This window comes from Magallana gigas, chromosome 3 (genome assembly GCF_963853765.1).
Source record: "Magallana gigas chromosome 3, xbMagGiga1.1, whole genome shotgun sequence".
NCBI classification, from domain to species: Eukaryota; Metazoa; Mollusca; class Bivalvia; order Ostreida; family Ostreidae; genus Magallana; species Magallana gigas.
The window spans coordinates 58642644-58664580 of record NC_088855.1 but is presented as its reverse complement, the minus strand read 5'-3'; the positions used below and the strand labels follow the sequence as shown (position 1 = coordinate 58664580).

Here is a 21937-nt window from a genome sequence, read left to right as displayed (position 1 = left end):
TTATGATGAACCTGTATACCAAATTTCATTTCAATATGTGCCTCCTACGCGAAGAAAATAAACGGAAACTGTTTATAATTGGAATTTTTCTACGTCCAAGGCACATAACTCTGTCAAAAAATACTTGACCGTAATCCAAAATCAAACTTGATATAGATATTATTATGATGAACCTGTATACCAAATTTCATTTCAATATGTGCCTCTTACGCAAAGAAAAGGAACTGAAACTGCAAATAATTGGAATTTTTCTACGTCCAAGGGGCACAACTCTGTCGAAAAATGCCCGATCGTACCCAAAATCTAACTTGACCTAGATATCATTATGATTAACCAGTATACTAAATGTCATTTCAATATGTGCATCCTAGGTGAAGAAAATGAACGGAAACTGTAGGTGGACCGACCGACAGCAGCAAAACAATATGACCTCCCTCCTTTGAAGGGGGCATAATTTATTTTGAAGTTACTAGATTGACACCGATTTATACTTTTTACCTTCATAGAAATAATTTCTATTTTTCGAAATTTCCTGAATAACATACACTTGTAAATCAATATTTTGAGCTTAACTCTACATCCTTTGTAATTCCAGAAGTGAGACATCTAATATCATTTACTTTCGATTATTTCCAGATATAAACGACTGGAATTAATTTGAAAAAGATCACGCGATATTTTGAATTCATAGAATAAAATTATATATATCGCAACTTGAAACATTCATTATCAAATATACATTCCTTTTTTTACATAAGAAAAATAAATTCATAAGGAAACTTTTAACAATTTTATTCTTTGAAAATTATGTTATTAAAATGAAAAACAATAAAGTAGTGAAAATATGTTACACGCACAGTATGTACAAATAATGAATAAAGAAGTGGTCCACTGGATGAAATGGAGAAAATAAATAATGCCACTGACAATTCTTTTAATATGCAATTCTGGGTTCAATTGCATAATAGTAAATACACCTTACACATACACACGAAAATAAGTGAAAAATTAATTGGACAATTATCAGGATACAAATTCATTCAGAGATAAGTAAATCAATTTATCTTATTAAACTTTATTAATAAATCTAATTTTGGTCTTAAAATCTGATTTTAAATTTTTAATATAACTTATGGTGCCTGCATTTGTATCTTACATCAATAACTTAAGTGAACACATGACAATGGAGATCATTAAAACATTTCCTGAATTCTTCAGTACCAATAGCTACATGTACTGTCCTCCTAACCAAACCCACCTACCACTGAAAACAAATGCATACAGATATGGATTCATTATACCTAACAAAGGGCATCATCACTCAATACGTCCTATACAATTTCATGAAGGATTTTACATACACAAAAAACCACGACAATACATAATTTGCAAAATTCATTCTTTTAAATAAAATGTTAACATTACAGAACAATACTCTTAAAGCATATTTCCTTCCGACAAAAAGGAAAAATCGCTAAAAACGTCAAGTCTCTGAAAACGTTTAATTTAAATTCAATATCCATTTCACAATCCGACACTGCAGAGTTTTGATACATTTATATTCTATGGAAAACGATAGAAGAACCAGGATGTTTCTGCTCAATATGTCCAGCGACTTCAGAAATCAATAAGGGAATTATTTGTGGACAATAGGGACATTTGAAAATTCTACCCTCTATTGGCAAATTGTTATCACCCACAACTACGTTTGGCGAAGCAAATCCTTGTCTAGGTAAAAACTGTCTCTGTGGAATAATTCCTTTTACAGTTTGTAGACGCTGACTGAGCGCCTGCATTCTTGGACTTGATTGCATACCAACAAGCATTCTTGGATTTAGAGCACTAGTTGGTCTCACCTGAAACTGGTTATATTTGTTAATGTTTGGGTCGGACTGTGGAGTACCTGGTCTAATGTTAAATATCTGGAATGCGTCAGGAGAGACGTCTTCGCCGTCGGGAGTAGTTCTACTTGTCGATCTGATACCAGGATTAGCCATTTGGCGTGACAAATCAAGAACATTTGCTGTATGACCTCGGGCGTTTACAGCAACCGAATATGGCGGAGGTGGGGAGGAAATGGTAGAAGACAAACTATGACGAACATTTGGAATCTTCAATACGGGACGACTAGTAATGGGCGGGGAACTGGCAGCTGGTGGTAACGGAGAGCCCATTCTACTCGAGTTTGGACTATGTAACCTTTGTAATCGATCTGTCATTCCAAAGGACGTGCCACGGACTGATGTATCACCTTGGGGAGATTGAGTTCGAATATCCTGTGAGGGATGTAATGACTTTCCAAACTGCGTTTGCTGAAATTTAATGAGAGGAGGGGGAGCTCTCATCAGGGGAGGGGGTTCCGAAGCATTACCAGGTCCTGGTTGATTGATATCTGCATCTACTCTTGATGAATATAAACGAGGGGAATCCCTGTGTACAGGCCGTGATTTGCGCAGTGATGATTTACTTGGAAATGGTGTTTGCTGAGGACTAGACACAACTGATGTTGAAGCCGGGACAGAAGACCGAATAAATGAGACAGGTGGGATGTTTGATCTGCCAACGGAATACTGTGGAAATTGGTTTTGGAAATGATCGGGTGGTAAAGAAGTTGTTTTTGAAACATTAGCACTTTGAACTGGGACATTTGTCGACTGTGGCCTTGACGGTACTACTTTCCCTTTTGTCAAACATTGCACTCTTGTGAAAAGATTTTCTTCAATGGCCACAGAAAGGGTAATATTTTCTGTGCTTTTTCCGTGAACATCTCTTATGTGTTGAAACACAACCTGCTCATCTTTATGCCTAAACCTTTTGCATTCAGGACATGCATTAACGAAAAACTCGTTGTGCTGCTTTTCTAGATGCGAATAAATAAAATCAAGTGAAGGCATATGGCCATTGCATTTTAGGCATTTATAAATATCTTTTTCCATTACTACTTTCTCTGTTGATGTATAACCATCTCCTAATGCAACTTGAATTGTTCTAAGATGTTGTTTTGCAGCGCTAGATAAAGCAACGGGTGGACTCTTTTGTTGCATCGTTTGATTGTGGAACTGTTTAATGTGTCGATGTATGTCTGGTTCTGTCGCTCCTTCATACTGTCTGCAGTACGGGCATAAGAAAAGTTTTTCAATATCTTTATGGCTAAGACGTAAATGCTCCACCATAGTAGCTAGAACTGGTGCATGTACATTACACTTTTCACATTTGTATGTCGTGCAAGTTTTTCCATCACTCTTCTTTCTTGGCATAGATGACTGGGATGAAGGCGTTTGATTTCTCTGAGGTAAAATTGCTTGAGGACCTAAACCATGTCTTTGTTGTAGGTTTTGCGTGAAGTTGTGTGGATATTGTCGGGGCGTACTTAAGGCAGACACAATACTAACATTGCTTTGAGCAATACTTTGATGATTTAATGTTTGCATCTGCGCAAAAGGATAGTTTCCAGTAACTGTTTGCGACAGTGGTAAAGATGGAGGAGTTTCAGGCCAATCAATGTTTGATTGATCTCGCAAACTCACAACATCCACAATCTTCAAGCCCATATCATTTGACTCTTCGATGTCTGTACCGGCACTAAAAAGACAAATAAGATTTTTTAATCTATGGCAATATTGTTGTCAAAATTTCATTAATTAATAAACAAAAATAAGCTTAACATACCTTTTATCGCCTGTAGTTTGATCCTCATTTCCAATTCTCTCCTCAGTAGTTTCTTTTCCATATTCTTTTGCCAAAGCTTCGATTCCGTCTTCCACTGGTTCCAAGTCACTAGCGTGGGTAGGCACTTCACTTTCTTTGCTTCCTTTCTGGCTTTCATCTGACCCTTTATGTAAATCATCGTGTTCCGCTGTCGTGCTGTCAGCTTCCGCCGACGTTTTTTCTAGCCACCGTGTCCTATCCGCTTTTGAGAACCGGTCGATATTTTGTTTGTCACGAGGAAACATGTCCGAAAATTTCTCAAATATATTTCCTTTATCAGTTGACCCCAGAGATAGACTTTGTTCCACACCTTTACTTGCATCATAAAAATCAGGCATAGATTTGAAGGAAATTGGATCGTTTGGATGTTCGGTTTTGAAATGCTCAGCGATACCGTCCTTGCTTCCAATAAATCGCTGTTCACAAATTGAACAGGTGTATTGAATATCTGGTCTGTGATTTTCATTGATGTGATCAAGAATATCTTGCTGCAATGATGACGAGAAATCACAGTAGCTGCAACAGTAACAACCTTTTCCATGGCGACTGCCTGGGAGCACAACTTTAATTATGACTCCTTCAGGGGACTGTTCAACTTGCGGAATTATTTGATTTGTAGCGGATGTAATCGCAGGTAAATGTACCTTGTAATACTGTTTGATGTCACATTTTTCAGCAGGTTCTATCAGTACCTCTTCATTTGGATGTTCTTTTCCCGAATGTGCGTATGCTGTACTACTGTTCTTGAAAGTCATTCTGCATTTCAGACATGTCATTTTTGTGCCTTTAAGATGACGATAAATATGCTTCTCAATATTTTTACGATCTGATTGGAATCCACATTGATTATAGATACATTCACACATTTCCGAATCATTAACGTCCCCAGAACTTTGTAAGTCGAATTGAGTAGAATCAGTGTTGTTCTGAATGGTTTGGCTTTCCGAGGAAAGGATTGGTCGGCGGTAACTTGCATTGTTCGCTCGTTTTCTAGGACTCATACTTTTCCTAGCTTTTCTCTTTGCTGGACGACCAGGTTTCAGTTTTTTCTTTGGTTCATAAATAAGGTTTTGTTTTATTTTCAGTCTTAGAGGGGGTACAACAAAATCTGATTGCGGTGTTCGTTCGTCCTCAGGATAACGAACGATTTCTGCAGTAAGTTTTCTATTAAAGATATAGCCTGTAGCTTGTTTACGAGCTGATGGCCTGCGCTTTTTCTTTGTTTCAGTTTCCTTGGCTGCTTCTTTGGTTTCGTCATCTTTTTGTTCGTTTTCTTCTGCTGCTGTCTCTAAAGATTGGGAAGCGATATCTTCTGGAACTGGCGATTTTTCGCCTTGTAGATCATCAGCGTCAGGGTCTAACTTTTCGGTCACATTCAAATACCTCATAAAATCGATAAGAATAACCTTACAAGGCTTGCATTGATGCTCCAGATCTTCAATGTTTGTATGCTTGTCTGCATCATTACTGTGTGTACTTTCTTCAACAGAAATGTCTGCTTGGCCACTTGCAGTCATCTTTTCATCTGTATCGGATGCATCTTTCAGATCAGCATCTAATGGGTTACCTTGATCAAAATTGTGTTCAAGCCGTTGTTGCTTTGTTCTCATTCGTCTTTGTTTCTCTTCCCTTTTAAATGCTTTTTGAGATTGTTCCAGCAAGTATTCTCTCTCCTCTTTACTTTGTCTCATCGCAATTATTTCAAGTGGTGATCTTGATGCTTTCTGACGTAGTTGAAATACTCTTTGGGTAGGTGAAACTTTTTTATTTCCTTTCCGTTTCCATGTCTTTTCAGCTTGTTCAGGGCTTGATTCTTCTGTTAGTTTCGAATAATCATCCTTTAGTGAAGTAAAGCTCCCGCTGTTATTAAGACTAAGATCTGAGGAACTTGAGTTCTCATCCTTCTCAATATTCGGGTCTGGCTTGTCATCGAATGAACTATCAAGATTCATTTTGTCTGAAGTCTCGGTCTCGTCTTTATGCAGAAGATTCTGTTCTTGATCCGAAATTTCAGATTCCTTTTCGATATTTCTAAAATAATGTCCAGGAATTTCAGTTTCCTCTAGTGGCGTTTCAGATGTTTCAAGGCATTCAGTTTTTTCATCCTCTGTCTTAGAATCCTTGCTCTCGCTCTTCAATGACTCTGTTAGGCAAACTGTTGCTAAATCGCTTGTTCTTGAGACATCCAAATCGTTGCTTTCATTTTCAGACATTTTATTTTTATCCTCTTCTTCCACGGTAGAGGTGTTTGGTTCTGTAACGATTTCTGCGTTTTCAACCACTTCTGAATGATCCTTCAATTCATTTTCATTTTCTTCATGGATTGTATTTTGAAGAGCTATGTTTGCAACGTTTTGTTCACCATTCTCGGCGTTATTTTCACTACCTGCCACCTTCAAATTTTCCTTTTTCTCCACTGTTTCGTTTCCTTGCTTTTCTTGATTTTCAGTCTTTTCAGTAAAATTATTTTCAAAAACTTGATTTTCCGATGTAGTTTCGACATGTCTTTTTATGTTATCCTCTAGCGGAATAAGTTGTTTTATGTGACTTTCAACAGAATCTTTACTTGTTACTTTTTCTTCAATCTCAATATCGTCCTTACTTGGAACTGAAGTTTTTTCATCCAAGTTTTCTGATACTAATGAGTGTACGTCTGCATTTATTACTTTTTCTTCCTCAATTCGACTTTCAGCTTGCGCATCATTTTCGGTACCTTTTCCTACAGTGCTGTTATCATCAGCAGCCATTTGTGTAGAAGATCGGAGACATTCGGATTCACTAACATTGATCTCTCTAGCGATTTCGCTTGCAGATGTTGTTGAATGATCATCATCCATCGGAAAATCATTCAAGGTGCCAACTTCTTTTTCAATGTTACTCTTTTCATTCGTCAAAATATCCTTTGTTTTCATTAATAGATTGTCTTCAGTTGCTTTTAGCTCTGCTGGTGAGTTTGGTGTGTCTTCATCTAGATCTTTACGATTTTCAGTAACCTGCTCATTTATCAAATCTGAATCTTCTTTTGGTCCTCTTGCTTGCTTTGAATCAACACTGTTTATTTCAGAAGCAAATGAATCTACAGACTTGCTATCTTTCTTTTCTATTTCGCTATCGTCATTGTTTTCAGTTGGTATAACGGGTTTATCACGATTAGCGGCATCGTCTTCTATCATGGATTCTTTATTTTCTAACACGATTTCTTGTTTACTTGTCTCTGTAGATGCCCCATCTTTCGTATCAACACAAACAAGTTTCTCCTTTTTGTCACGTTTTTCATAAATTATATGTGAATTTTCGTTTGGAGAATCGATCACTTGCTTGAAAGGAGAATTTCCCTTCAATTTAACACCACCTGGTCCAATTATCTTTAGAGTTCCAAAAGTAAAGACACTACGAGTGTTTGTGAATGTTGCTGCACTTTCATCACTTGCAATTTCTATGAAACTTGGATTCTTTAGACTGAGATTTGCGGATCTCATGTCATCTTCTTTCTCAATTTTTGACAATTTTGGAATACTTCTTTCCATTAAACTTTGCTTTTTTAGAAGTGTTTTTTTATCACCCTCCACTTTTGCATTCCCCCCATATTCTTCTTTTACAATGTTTGAGTTCTTCGGAGGTCTCCCTCGTCGTTTACATTTAGGGCCCATAGTTCTAGATCCATTTGTTTTCTTTTCAACATGCTCTGTGTTTTCCTTTGTCAAATCTTTGTCAACCACTTTCTTTCCAGATGATGTCTCAGGTTGTTTAGAGCTTTCATCTTCTTCTGTTTTTTCATCAGTTAATGTTTTGGGCAAGATGATCTGTTCCTCTTTTGGAACCGATCTAGATCTGCCGTCGTCTCTGTCTATAGAAGATTCTCGACTTATATCATCTAATTCCTCTCTCCTTATTTTACGCTTTAAGGACACTTCGTCTAAAAGTTCAAAATCACTACTCAATGTACGTTTCCTTTTAATTTTTGGCGCAGTTATTGAAGACAACGTGCCTTTCTTTCTCCTCGTCATCAAATTATCTTGACTTCTAAGTAATTTCCTTGGCCCTAATCTTATTCCTTGGTACGTTTTTCTTATTTTTGATTTCTGTCTAGATGATGAACCACTGATGTTTGAATCTATGCTTTCGATATCTGAATCAAATCTTGATACAGACTGTTCTCTGGAGTCGGGTTCCTCCTCTTTCTTTGAGATTTTTTCTGTGTTTTCAAGAACTTTTTTTCTTGGGCGTCCTCTTTTAGCAGCTACTACCTTTTCAAGACTCCGCAATGCTTCACACTTTTTCTTGGGTTCTCCTTTGCTAGATTCATCATTTCTTGTACTTGACAATTTTAATCTACTAGCCTTGACCTTCTCCTGGATTATTTTGTGAATACTCTTTGGTCTTCCACGTTTTTTCTTAGGAGCAATCTCTGATGCTGTATCAGTAATGACTCTCGAAGTCGTTTCCTCTGGTGCTGCGACATTGTCCACAGGATGTATGGTGACAATCCGCTCCGTTGTGCCATGATTGGCTGATTCGGAGCCTACCCTTCTGATGCTGATAATAAGATTGTCTGTCTGTAACCCACCATCATCGTTATCGTCTGTTCCTTCTACTTTTGTGTCAGTTTCAGTCGCGTCAACAATTTTCTTTTTTCTGCCTCCTTTCCGTTTGACCACTGAGGGTTTTTCAGCTTTGTCCTCATTCTTGGCGTCTCTGCTGTCTGTTCTCATTGGACGACCTTGAAGTCGCTTTACCTTTTTACCGGTGGGTCCTTTTGTAATGTGCTTACTTATTCCCTGAGCATACTTAACTCCTTTCTTGCTAAACTTCCATTTGACAGGGGCGCCTGACTCGTCTTTGCTGATTTTCTCCAGGTAATTGACTATCTTTCTGTGGTCCACAGACGTCTTTGCTTTGCTTCTCGTAATCAGCTTAGCTTGAGCGCTCGCCACTCCCTGGAAAGACATTATAAATGAGTTTAATATATATAAAGTCAGTGACAATACACAATAATTCAGCGAAAAAAGAATTCCGTACAAGTATGAAGAATTCAATGCCACGTTTAAGTTGTATAGAATTGTGATAATGAGAGTCGTATTTATGTATTATTTATACATAAAGGGCTATTGTGCATGTAGCATGTAAGAAAATAACAAAAATCAATATGACTTTTATTGTTACTGCACTATCGAAAAATAAGAAAAGGTAATATGCGACTTTTAAAAATCTAAAAGACTATTTCTGAAAATTAAGACAAGTGCCAAATATTTTGCTACTCTGCTTTCCAAGTAGTGCATTTTGTCAATCAAAACAAGACCAAGAAACTTCAATATGAGCGCTCTACATTAAATCTATCAATCCGTATTAATTTTAAATATTTCTATGAACGCAATTAAAATGTTAATTACTTGCAAAAAAATTACTTAGTAATAAAATTTTACTGAAAATATTTCATTGATAAAATATTAACGGATATCGTTCAAATTTATAGCATACGGTACGCCGAGGAACTATAGAATTCAAGTATAACTATGTATGATCAGGACTGAAATGGCTTGTTAATTTGATAAAGTCCTAAGTGCCCTCTACGCACTATACATTAAAGAGGCTTCCGGTTTAAATGTGCTGTTGCGATTGTAGTGATCTGCCCACTGATAATGAACCAAACCCTTATCTGCTAATTATTTAAGAATAAATATGGTATATCACAAAAATGTATTTTTAGAAAATGTCAGTACAGTATAGTGCGTGCATTTAGTTCCTAAAATCACTACAAAGTTCCGTTACGGAGGCTGGATGGTCAACTTCTTACCCATCAAATTTACCTAACATTTTTAAGATATCATTTGCTAAGCTATAACTATTATTTAGTAAAGAAAAAATCCATATATTTGACCTCTGAAATTTTGGTATTTTCCCATATTTTCACATAGAGCTCTTCTTTTAAAGGAGATCACTACAGTCTAAAAAGGCCACGACCATCGAACCCTTTGAATACTTTTTTTTTATATAAAAAACAAACATTGCATGTCATATTTAAGTGCTTTTCTTTTTTGCTAAATGACAGATTAACACTTTGTTCTGAAAACGATGTTTTCATTAATTGAGTCTTCTTTAAATGTGAGTTTTCTAAAGATTCAATTCATCTCTCTCTCTCTCTCTCTCTCTCTCTCTCTCTCTCTCTCTCTCTCATCTTTTAAATAATGTTTATGTTGCAAAATGCAAAGAGTACTTTGCGATGATTACGAAATAAGGAAGTTTGAATCCATTGTGTGCCCTGAGCTTTGTTAACAGTTGGAACACTTGACTCCTTACAGCTTCCTCATTCCTGGCAGCTACAATGCATTGTTCTTTACAAAAAAAAAAGGACAAAGGATTTTTCATAAGTGTTATCAACTGGAACTTACAATCAATTAAATAATATACTGGTATTACAAAGCGCATTTAGCTACATTGTTCTTGTTTTCGTAATTAGACTTTATTGAAATATATAAATTCTGATTCATAAAGATCCTTTAATTAAACAATCATTATTTCATGTTTGAATTCTAGTATATCATGTATAGGGCAGCATACCTAATTTTGTATGACTATTCAAAAACAGCAACAAAGAAAATGGGGGGATAAGATAACGCAAATGCCCATTACGTTTCGTCGTGAAATGCAATTTTGATTTTTTTTTTCTCAATTAAATCTATTCAAATATATTATAACCCGAGTTTAAAAAAGCACAATTTCTGACTATATTCAGATTTTATTATATTGAACAAACGATAAGAGAAAGAATTGCCTTAAATTTTGGTGATATCAAACCCATAACATAAAAACCCTAGATATATAAGGTTAGTTTATGCCAGATGCTCTAACCATTGGGCCATTTCAGAAACAACAAAGTAGGCTGTTTAAATACTACGTGTGACTTTGGCCACAAATTTAAGGGCTTGTGTATTAAATTTTTTTTCAAAACGATCAATTATTGGGATATAAAATGATATTTTGTATGCAAAGTGGGTCATCTCTCCACGTTTTTGTTGATTGAAATCGGTTTGTTTTCCATTAAACCTCATCTAGACTATGAGAAAATATGGAGCACAGACTCACTCTGTAATAAAAATAAGCCTTGAAGTTGTAAAAGCTGACATTTTTAGGAGGTTTGGATACGTATACGCCTGTTTGAGTCAAGATATTCAAAGTATTAAACATATTTTAAGGTTAAAAATCGATGATATGTTAAATATATATTGTTTTGATCAATGCTTTTCAAAAAATATCAAATTTATTGATAAATTAATTTTTCAGTGTCTTATTCATCCGTATATAGGCATTTTACACGCCTTATCCACCTATCTTTTTAATACCAGTGTCATTTTTGATTAATTTGTTAGTCATGTTGCAGACTTTACTAGTAATCAATATTTTAAAAAATTTGAAGGCCAATGTTTTCTCTCATAAAAGGTGTGTTTATAGCTTACAAGAGGACACCAAAAATACTTAAAAAGGAAGATCATTGTTTTTGGCAGATAAAGTAGCCTTCATTTTAAAAAAAAATAGTGAATCACATTTGAAATAAAATGTTTTTCTTCAGATTACTTGTGTTTTTTTACTGGCAATTTTATTATGAGAATTACAATGGAAGTATAATGAAATGTCACTGATTTGATTTTAGAAGTGAAACATAGGTAATCACAGATTACAAAGCTCACCGAGACGAGGCATCAACTTTATGAGGCATCACCTTTAAAACCACCTTTATCATATGATATGAAAATCATAGTTAATGATCTTGGATATTCATGGATACTGTTTTGACACAATATCGTATATCATATGTAAAAAAATTGTATGATAATCCTATGTTCATTTCATACATTATTATAAGATACAATGTTTATCAATACAATAATATAAAATATGATATTGCATCCAATGATACTTACAATATATATCATTTAATACAATATAATACTGTAATAAATATTGATGCAATATGATTTTGTAACATATAATATGACATTGTATCGTGTTATACATTATTGTATTTAATCACATAATACAATATCATAATATCTAATATAAATACAATATAGCATTATTTGATACTATATCATATCACATAATACATCACAATATTGTAACATATGATATTATATTGTATAATATAGTATAATTTTGTATTGTATGATATTGTATCATATTTGATACACAATATTGTATCATATGATACAATATAATTTGATAAAACATTGTTTCATATCATATGATACAATATCATCTGATACAGTACGATATTATATAATACAATATCATTTTATACAATATCATATCATATGATACAATATCATTTTATACAATATCATATTATATGATATCTTATAATATCATATAATACAATTTCATGTATTATATAACAATATATTATATAAACCAATATCATATTATACAATATTGTATCATACGATATGCTATAATTATAATATACAATATCGTATCATATGATACAATATCATATATTGCAATATAATATGAAACAATATCATTCGATAAAATAATATATTATACAATATCATATTCTACAATATTGTATAATAATATACAATACTATACATAACAATATCATAATACAATATCATATAATAATGTACAAAAAAATTGATACAATATCATATCATATCATATAACTTTTTACAATATAATGTATGATATTACATTGTATCATATAAAACAATAGTGTATCATATCATAGAATACTATATCATAGGAATCATGTTAAATCATTTAACAACAAACACATCTATCAAGCAGGTTTGAGTGAGGTAGGAGAATTTTTAGCATCCTTGATAATGGAGATCAGGCTCTGCATCTGAAGCTACCTCTGCAATTCATTTATATTATAGTTAAATCAATTATGCAAGCTATTATCTATAAAACATGTAACCTGTTCCAAAAAACTAAACCTCATCCAGCATCCGAAACCTATGGCTCAGATTCAGCATTCAAGCCTGTCAGATGCATCAGTATCATGAGATGCATCATCCCTGCAAGTTTGGTGATGTAAGGACCAGTAATAACTAAGATATAATCATCAGAGGGCACCTGCTCTAAAAACTTTAACCAGCTCTTAAAACCTTAACCTCATCCAGCATCCGAAACCTATGGCTCAGATTCAGCATTCATGCCTGTCAGGTGCATCAGTATCGTAAGACGCACCATCCTTGCAAGTTTGGTGAAGTTAGGACCAGAAATAACTAAGATATATTTTTTAGCATCCTTGATAATGGAGATCAGGCTCTGCATCTGAAGCTACCTCTGCCATTCATTTATATTATAGTTAGATCATATATGCAAGTTTGAAATAGTGCTATTACCTACATATATTAAACATGTGACCTGTTCCAAAAAAACTAAACCTCATCCAGCATCCGAAACCTATGGCTCAGATTCAGCATTCAAGCCTGTCAGGTGCATCAGTATCATAAGACACACCATCCATGTAAGTTTGGTAAAGTTAGGACCAGTAATAACTAAGATATGATCATCAGAGGGCACCTGCTCTAAAAACTTTAACCAGCTCTTAAAACCTTAACCTCATCCAGCATCCGAAACCTATGGCTCAGATTCAGCATTCAAGCCTGTCAGGTGCATCAGTATCATAAGACGCACCATCTATGCAAGTTTGGTGAAGTTGGGACCACTAGTAACTTAGAAATGGCTATCAAAGGGCACCTGCAACAAAAACTTTAACCTGCTCGAAAAACCTAACTTCATCTAGCATCCGAAACCTTCGGCTCAGATTCAGCATTCAAGCCTGTCAGGTGCAAAAGTATCATAAGACACACCATCCATGCAAGTTTGGTGAAGTAAGGACCAGTAGTAAGTAAGATATAATCATCAGAGGGCACCTGCTCCAAAAACTTTAACCAGCTCTAAAAACCTTAACCTCATCCAGCATCCGAAACCTATGGCTCAGATTCAGCATTCAAGCCTGTCAGGTGCATCAGTATCATAAGACACACCATCTATGCAAGTTTGGTGAAGTTTGGACCAGTAGTAACTTAGAAATGGCTATCAAAGGGCACCTGCAACAAAAACTTTAACCTGCTCAAAACACCTTAACCTCCTCCAGCATCTGAAATTCATGGCCCAGATTCAGCATCCAAGTCTCTCAAGTCCATTAGTAGGTCCAGATGCATCATTCATGCAAGTTTGGTGAAGATAGGACAAGTAATAAGTTAGATACAGGACCTGCAACAAAAACTTTAACCAGGTCCGGACGCCGACGCCGACGCCGAGGGTATAGCATAAGCTCCCCCCGACTTCGTCTCGGTGAGCTAAAAAAGTATTCCATGAAGTCTCCATGGATAAAAGTTGTTTCTGCTTAAGTATAACCCATCAACAAAGCACAAGAGATTGACTATCATTTTATTCAAACATGAGATTTCAATGTCCCTAACTTTGACCATTGGCCCTTATTGTGTTTTTTTTTTACTTCTTTGCTGTGGGGGTGTAAAATGTACTGTAATATAAAAACCTAAGTCAAAAGTCAATATTTAATGGGTTTTATCATTTGGGGGTTTTATTGTTGTGGTTTTTTTTGGGGGGGGGGGGTGGGGGTTGGAGTTTTTTATTAATTTTTTTTTTTTGGTCAAAATTGTTGTTATCTGAATTACAAGCAAATCTGTTTCAATGTCCAATATTTATCTAAAAACTTGCTATCACCCAAAGCTCTTAAACAAGGTAATCATAAATACCTTGCCATAAATCAGTCAAACCTAAATGCAAAGTCAACATTTTCATTATTTTGTAAGTTTTTTTAAGTTGAACATTAAGTTGTAACTGAAATCACAAGCAGATCTGTTTCAGTTGTCCTTTATTGAATCAAAAAGCTGTTATTGTTTATTGTACTGACAAATTTTCAAAACTGTCAAACAATGACAACATTACCTCAATTCTAAATGTTGTCAATATCTTATGGTTAATTATTAGTGTGTTTTAAAATATTATTTACCATGGGGGAAATGTTTTTTGTACAGGGTATATAGAAAATTCTGTAGGATATATTGAAGAAATCCTACTGTACAGGAATAATGTTTCCTATAGAATGAAATTATCCCTACAAAAATTGAATTCACCAAGGTATTTAGGTGTTTTTATTGTAAATAAAGTTTTCCCTCAAGATTTTATTTTTTATTAGAGTTTTGTTAAAATCTTATTGGAATGAATTCAATTCCTGTACAAAGAAGTTCTTTGATTCTAGTAGGATATTCTATATATAGATTAGGTAAATAGTTCACCCTACAGGAGAGATTACATCCTTATCAAAAGTGGTTATAAACTCATCAACCGATGGTCTATCATATAATATAATTGAATTTTTCACAAAGTGCACCTCATATGGGTGCCATCTTGGGGACTAGTATAACACTAAACAACTAAGCACAGTGTTTATAATACTGATCAGACCCAACACAACACCAGAGCAAACCCCAACAAACTATGGGTTTACTTTTGGGGTTTACTTTGGATTTACTCTGGGTCTGCTTTTAAAAAATTGCGTCCACTAGGGGTTTACTTTGGGCCCACTCAGGGTTTTCTTTGGGTTTACTCAGGGTTTGCTTTTGGGGTCCACTGTACGCACTGAAATGTGAGGCAGACTGGAGTTCTATCTTACCATGTCACTGTCTGTACTTCCCGTCTCTTGTATATTCCAAAAAAACATGTAATGTCTGCTTTTAAAGACATACTTCTGATTTGGGTTTACTCTCTGTTATCACTCTGGGTTTACTCTGGGTCCACTCTAGTAAACCTGGAGCAAACCGAGAGTAAACCCCAAAAGTAAACCCAGGGTTTAGTTGGGGTTTACTTTCTGTTAGGTTGGGTCTGATCGGTACTGTATACTGAAGTGCTAGTAACAAACAATTTTGAATCATTTTAAAAGTAACTTGCAATAACTGTTAACTTTTTTACATGATATGACTGTTGAAAACTGACCTTGCTGTACGAATGAATTCATTACAGGTGTTACCTGTACCTGTGGTTCACTGTACACTACTGTATGGTGATTAATACTAATCATTACTTAATTACATATCAGACCAATGCATGGACAGATTTAAATGAAAAAAAATAAAATAAAATTGTTCGATAATCATTTTTGTGACTATTAAGATGATAGTTATTAGTAAATTTTAAAATGACTGAAGTGTTTAGCAATCTCTGAGGCAAATTTCAATGATTTGTGCAATTAACAATTATTATTGATGTGATTTATTAGTATAATGTGACATAATAATAAGATGATTGGATTTATGGCTTTTTAATAGCAACTGGTGCTAAAACAGAGGATTCTTCCTTGCATAACTTGAAAAACAAGGAACTTTCCCAAAATTCCCAAATTCATTTAGATTAATTAGGCCAGACATTATCATCAGCCTAAATTCAATATAGTTTTATTTTAAAAATATATAGCTTTTTTTAAATCAGCCTGTTTAAAACTGACCTTCCAATAATAGGGAAACTAAGATAAAAAGTAATTAAAGGGCAAAAATGCTCCTGGATTCAAGACTGGTATCAAAGTATGTACTTTAATAAATCTGTAATAAAATGAACTTATTTAGTAATTATATACTGTAAGCAAGGTTATTTTTGCCCCATGTTGTTTTAGCCCTTCTTCACTTGCAAATGGTTTCACCCCATGTTGAATTCGCCCAGCTTAAGCTTTGTTTAAAGACAGATAATATAAGACATTAGACTTCGCCCAGTCTTAAATTTGCCTGCCGACAATGAGGGCAAAAGGGGCAAAAATAAAATGGAGGCAAATATTTCCCTGCATACAGTGGTTACAAGGTACACATGTTGCAGCCATATTTCCAATTGACATCTACGCTGTATATGAATATTACACTTTCTTAGAATTATGTTAATTGTTTATAATCTTCTTAACATTCAATCAACTTCATAGAAATAGTATAATACAGTTAAACTTTGGTATCTCGAACACCGATATCTCGAATACCATGGATATGTCGAAGTGATTTTAAATCCCAAACACTTAAAATTTAACTTAAGTATTTTACCCTTGATATCTCGAATAGTTGGATATCTTGAAGTTTTTAACCAGTCCCATCTAGTTATAGATAACGAGGTTTGAATTTAGTTATATAATTGTGACCTTGTCAACTGAGATGATAAATATGTCAATCCATTTTCATTTCATTGATAATCTTTGGAAATTTCATTTACGCACCGAGTATGTTTTTCATCTAAATTTGTTAAATTTTGCAATACCTAAGAGGAATTAAGTAAATGATGAATAAATTGAAAATGGCTGAGCGCTCTGTGAAAACACTGTATGGATTATTTCAAGGAAACAAAATTTTGTATAAACCAATATAAACCAATTAGATCTTAATTATCTCTAACCTTAACGCTTTCAAAATGTTGCAAACACAAAAAAAAAAATTTCCTCTTTTTTTCATTATCTTTACCATGTTTACAAAACCTAAATTACTATGTTGGCAATATCACTGTAAAACATAATGACTATGACTGCATGGAACTCAGGCTTTTTTTCTTTGAATTACTTCAGCTGTTTTAGTGTAAAAATATGTAATAACTCAAACTACATACACCAACATTTATATGCCATTATGATGAGTGAGATATAATGATAGATTTGCCTCTAACATGTATATATCTACCCTAATATGTCAGGATCTTTTCACCTTTTAATAGAATTTTGTTAAGACATTATTGATGAGACGTGAGGAATTAAACCTCCGTGTTTTACAGTTGAGACTTGTAATTTCAGTCACAACAAAAATTCTGGTCAAGAAGGTTAACCATTTTTACCAATAACATCAAATTTTATTGGTATCGTGTATGACAATATTGATTTTGTATGCTATTATATGACATATCTTCATAAAAAAATGGGCGGATTAATTGTAGCAGGTATAATGTGAGATGCACTTTACTGAGCATCAAGTTGCCCTGTCTGTAGGAAATAATTAGCACATCCCACAAGACCCACACCACTGGCAAGTTTAATCAATAGTTCAATTATACCCATATAAACATGCATGCAAATTAACGTAATCATGTCATCTTCCTTTTCCTTGTACAATGACAATATTTCTTACTATCAATAGGAATGCATGTAAAGTAAAAAGGAAGGGTAGAGGAAGGGTGGCGTTCATAAAAATATCTCGCCCAATAGGTAATTGAAAACTGGTACAAATCAGTGGTTACTTTTAAAATCAATCACGTTGGCAATGATGTCACATAATTTACACATTACACGGATTACTGGAGAGTCTACACAACATTGGAAAAGTTTAAAAACTGTATGACAAATGTATACGATATAAACATTAAGTTATTGTTTTGTTTGAATACACTATTGACTGTTCTGGGGGAGGAGATGAAAGGGTTGTCGGCGTATATATAATTTATAATATTTAATTTTGTGTAATAAAAATGCGATAGTCGTTTATAACACAACTCTCCAGTAAACACATGATGATTAAATACGTGATTAAACTTATATTTTTTCTAGACAATGTACGAGTTATTGCGCCTGGTACACCGAACCCGATGTAAAGCGTAGCATCACAACACACCCGCAAAAAGTAAACAAAATTGGAAAAAGTGTGCTTATTGGGAAAATCATGAACAAACCTTATCTTCCATGGCTTTCCTATGTAAGTTTAAGTCTTTCGTTATTATTTACTGCACACATCTCCAGTGGAAAATAAGAGATTTTTTGAAAGCATGACACTCGCTCACTCTTTGCTAAGAATCAAATGTAATGGCGGTCGCCGTCTGTCAAGCGAAGCGAGTCGGTGCGTGTGACGTCACTCTAATCTTTTGTGCCTTATTTTATACAGTGCTTTTGGAATCAGAAATGGAACAATGGTTAAGGGTCTTTTAAAATGGAAAGAAACAACAGAGATAAACAAACAAATAAACACCAACACCAAACAGCGGCATATATTAAAGACACATATAAATGTTCCGTTTTGACCTTTCGAAGCAATCCTTACCTGTGGTAGGAACAAACTCTCCTAATGTATGGATATGCATGCAATCACTAACCCCATCTATCAGTTATGTGTTCCCTCGTGCAAGCTTGGCCGTACATTTAACTCTGTGCGAACATTTTTGGTCGCATGTCCCGATATAAATAAATTATTCTCTTCTAGCGCTCGACATTCATGAGTGATAAAGTATATGGCCCACGGATTAACTCGTCGCTACAACCTAATCTTAACTTGTGGCTTCTTGTTTTTGCGATGCTTCTTTAAAACGATAGAACGCGCCAGTGACCTGTGTCTTAGTCTGTTGCCGACAATTATCATTTCAGTTGTCTCAGTCATTAAAGTACGCATTTTTGTTTCGTCAGTCAACTATGATAGACCTTAAAAAAATTGTTAACAGTATTTATAACCGGTATCCGATTTGTAACTATCTAACCCTTTGTTTGAGGAGCAATTGTAAGTGACAGTAAAATTAATTTGGCAGCGTTTCAAAATTTATACACTACACATGTTTTTTTTCCTGTTAGCGATATTATATTGCTTATATTTTGAAATGCTATTTTTTAACTTCCGCTTCACAAAAATCCTGTCAAATGTTTGGCTTAATATACATGACAATGCCTACAATAAGACAAGGGTTCTTTGCTTTGATAATAATGGGATGGTTGCTTTGTAAAGGATACTAGCAAAAAGGAAGGGTAGAATAAAGTTAACATAAGAAAGGATATGAACGAGGAAGGATAACATACACACAGGGGGAAAGGTTTGCTGGAAAAACAAATTAGGCCAGTCAACACGGACGTTATTGATACAACGAATGGAATGTATACGTCCTGATAACAAGCATTCATGAAGGACAAGGATGAAGGGGGCGATGTTTCAGGAGACAAATACAACTCTGAAATAGTAGTGCAAATTAGCAAACAGGGTTCGTGAAAAAAAAACATTCGGCTACAATACTTTAAGCTACAAAGATGTAGTTACATGTCCTACACAGCTTTTACACAGGTTTATTTTATTGTTTTCTTTACAACTATACGTATACAACGATCCACTTGTGGCCAAACTTGAAAATGAATTATTGTCCCATAACAACTATCAAAACTTGAATGCAACATATTTAATGTCAATTAATAAAAATCGATTCGAAAATTCGTCTGATGATATTAACTTCACATCACTGAGACGCTGCCTCATTATCGTTTTGATAACAGATGCATGGTGTAATTATAAAAATGCAAAATTTATATTTGATTGGAATACAGAGTTTGGGTTTAAACAGTGAAAACAACCGAGGAGTATAGCGAGATCGATGAATCAAACAACCGAGTAGTATAGCGAGATCGATGAATCTAAATTAACCGTTAGCTAGAAATGATAACCCCATACGTTTTACCAGTCTTTATATACAAGCAATGATCTGTTTGTTTTGGCTTTGACCAGGCCAGTCTAAATGTGTCATTTGATTTTTCTTCATATACCAAAGAACAACACCAAAACCAACGTAGAACAACAAGTTCCGAAATCATCCAATAGTACAGTCTGTACATTTATTGATTAAGGGGGGTCTTGAGACGCACAACGTTGGCTTTTCAGCTATTTCGATATCTAAAAAGAATTTCAAAAATGTTTGTTTGTCGTAAACTTTCGATGTAAATGTAGTAAAATTGAACTGAATATCGTGTAACGTGGCTCCAGGATTAATTTAAATTTAAGTATTGATATCTTAACACGCTCAGCATTCCATTGTAAATAAAAAAAAATAAGAAACCAACCAACTTTATTTCTTTTCAGCGTTGTTACACATGCCACTTATGTGCTTTTTTTTCTCTTCTTATACACAGTATTCGTTTCGTTATAAATAGACAATTTCAAATGTTAAAAAAACCCAACTACTTTCAATCTTTCATGTTGGTATCTTTGTTTTACACGTTTGACATTGTGTTTATTGTTATCTTTTTCGTTTCAGGATCTCAGATACTCAGACTAGTATTCTCAGAGATGTCAAGTTTGCATGATTATGAGTAGTCTCAATAAATTAATTGAATTTTAATAAATTACTTGATTTAATAATTATTAACTTAAAGTAGTCTCTAAACCAAATGACTCTGAAAATAAATGGTTCTCATAATATGCAATTCACAGTTCTTTAAAAATCAATCACATGATTATCTACTATTTTCCCAAATGTCCAAGACGTTTCATAAACACATGACATCTTGTAGTCTGTCCAATGGGCGTTAACGATACAACATGTCATATACTAACCTTTAACTAATCGTTTACGTACACAATTGTAGCGTTTTAAAAATCGTTTAAAAATTACTTCCGGTGAGCTATGTTAGACAGACGTTTGGTGTTCATTGGGAGATGAATCACAGAGAGAACCGGTCTGGTGTGGTGTCTGAGAATTTGATGACTTCCGGTTAATGACCGCTGCGCACTGTTCACGTAAAGCATAGTTATTCTTTTGGACAAGACGTCAATCATTCTAAAATAAACATAAAACATGGTCTTGAAATTTTGATATTAAAAAAAAATGTGAATATTAAAAAAAAAAAAAATGCCTTTACTAGGGCCTATTTTCATTTCGTCCCATGGCTTTACCAATGTATGTGAATGGAGAAACAATTCTGTAATTGTGAAATTATACGTTACAATTGATGACACTTGAAAAACAATAAAGTTTGTATTTTTATAGACAAGATCGCGATATATGATAATACATTTAGATTTTTGCTTACTATATTTATGGTATCTATTTATTGTATATATAAGTATAATCTAACATATCATTGTTTACCTCCTACAAACTTTTGACGGGAGATATATCTGATATACTAGTCAACAAATTCACTAAAATAGTAAGTAAGCAAGTAAATAATTTATTTATAGTGACATGTGTTATAACAAATTACAAAATGTTATACAAAATAGATAATGAAACACCCGGCCCATTGGGCCTATATGGCACTGTAAATACAATTATAACATGTATACACATATTACGCATCGCGTTTTTTATACAATACTCATTGTCTGTAAAGGTAAGATTCAAGTAAATATTCTGCGGTTTGTCTCGGAAAATTTGACAGTAGAAAAATAATACAGTCTAGATTTGACATATATAACTAGTGTTGGATTATATCCTACATTATATAAATAGTGCCTGTTTAGGAGGGTAACGGTTGAAATTGACACCCCGAGAAAAC

The 21937-nt window shown here is 34.2% G+C and overlaps 1 protein-coding gene across 2 annotated transcripts; it reads right to left on the bottom strand.

Moving 5' to 3' along the window:
• Positions 1-775: 775 nt before the first annotated feature.
• Positions 776-19051, bottom strand: LOC105338484 (uncharacterized). Of its 2 annotated transcripts, none has more exons than XM_011443747.4 (3): positions 18732-19051; positions 3670-8645; positions 776-3582 (listed from the first exon to the last, which is right to left on the bottom strand). In XM_011443747.4, exons 2-3 carry the CDS (start codon positions 8418-8420, stop codon positions 1557-1559), a joined length of 6777 nt encoding a protein of 2258 aa, XP_011442049.3. In that variant the 5' UTR covers positions 8421-8645; positions 18732-19051; the 3' UTR covers positions 776-1556. The 2 variants fall into 2 exon arrangements, with proteins under 2 accessions (XP_011442049.3, XP_011441975.3); XM_011443673.4 differs by lacking the exon at positions 18732-19051 and adding an exon at positions 18367-18530.
• Positions 19052-21937: the final 2886 nt, after the last annotated feature.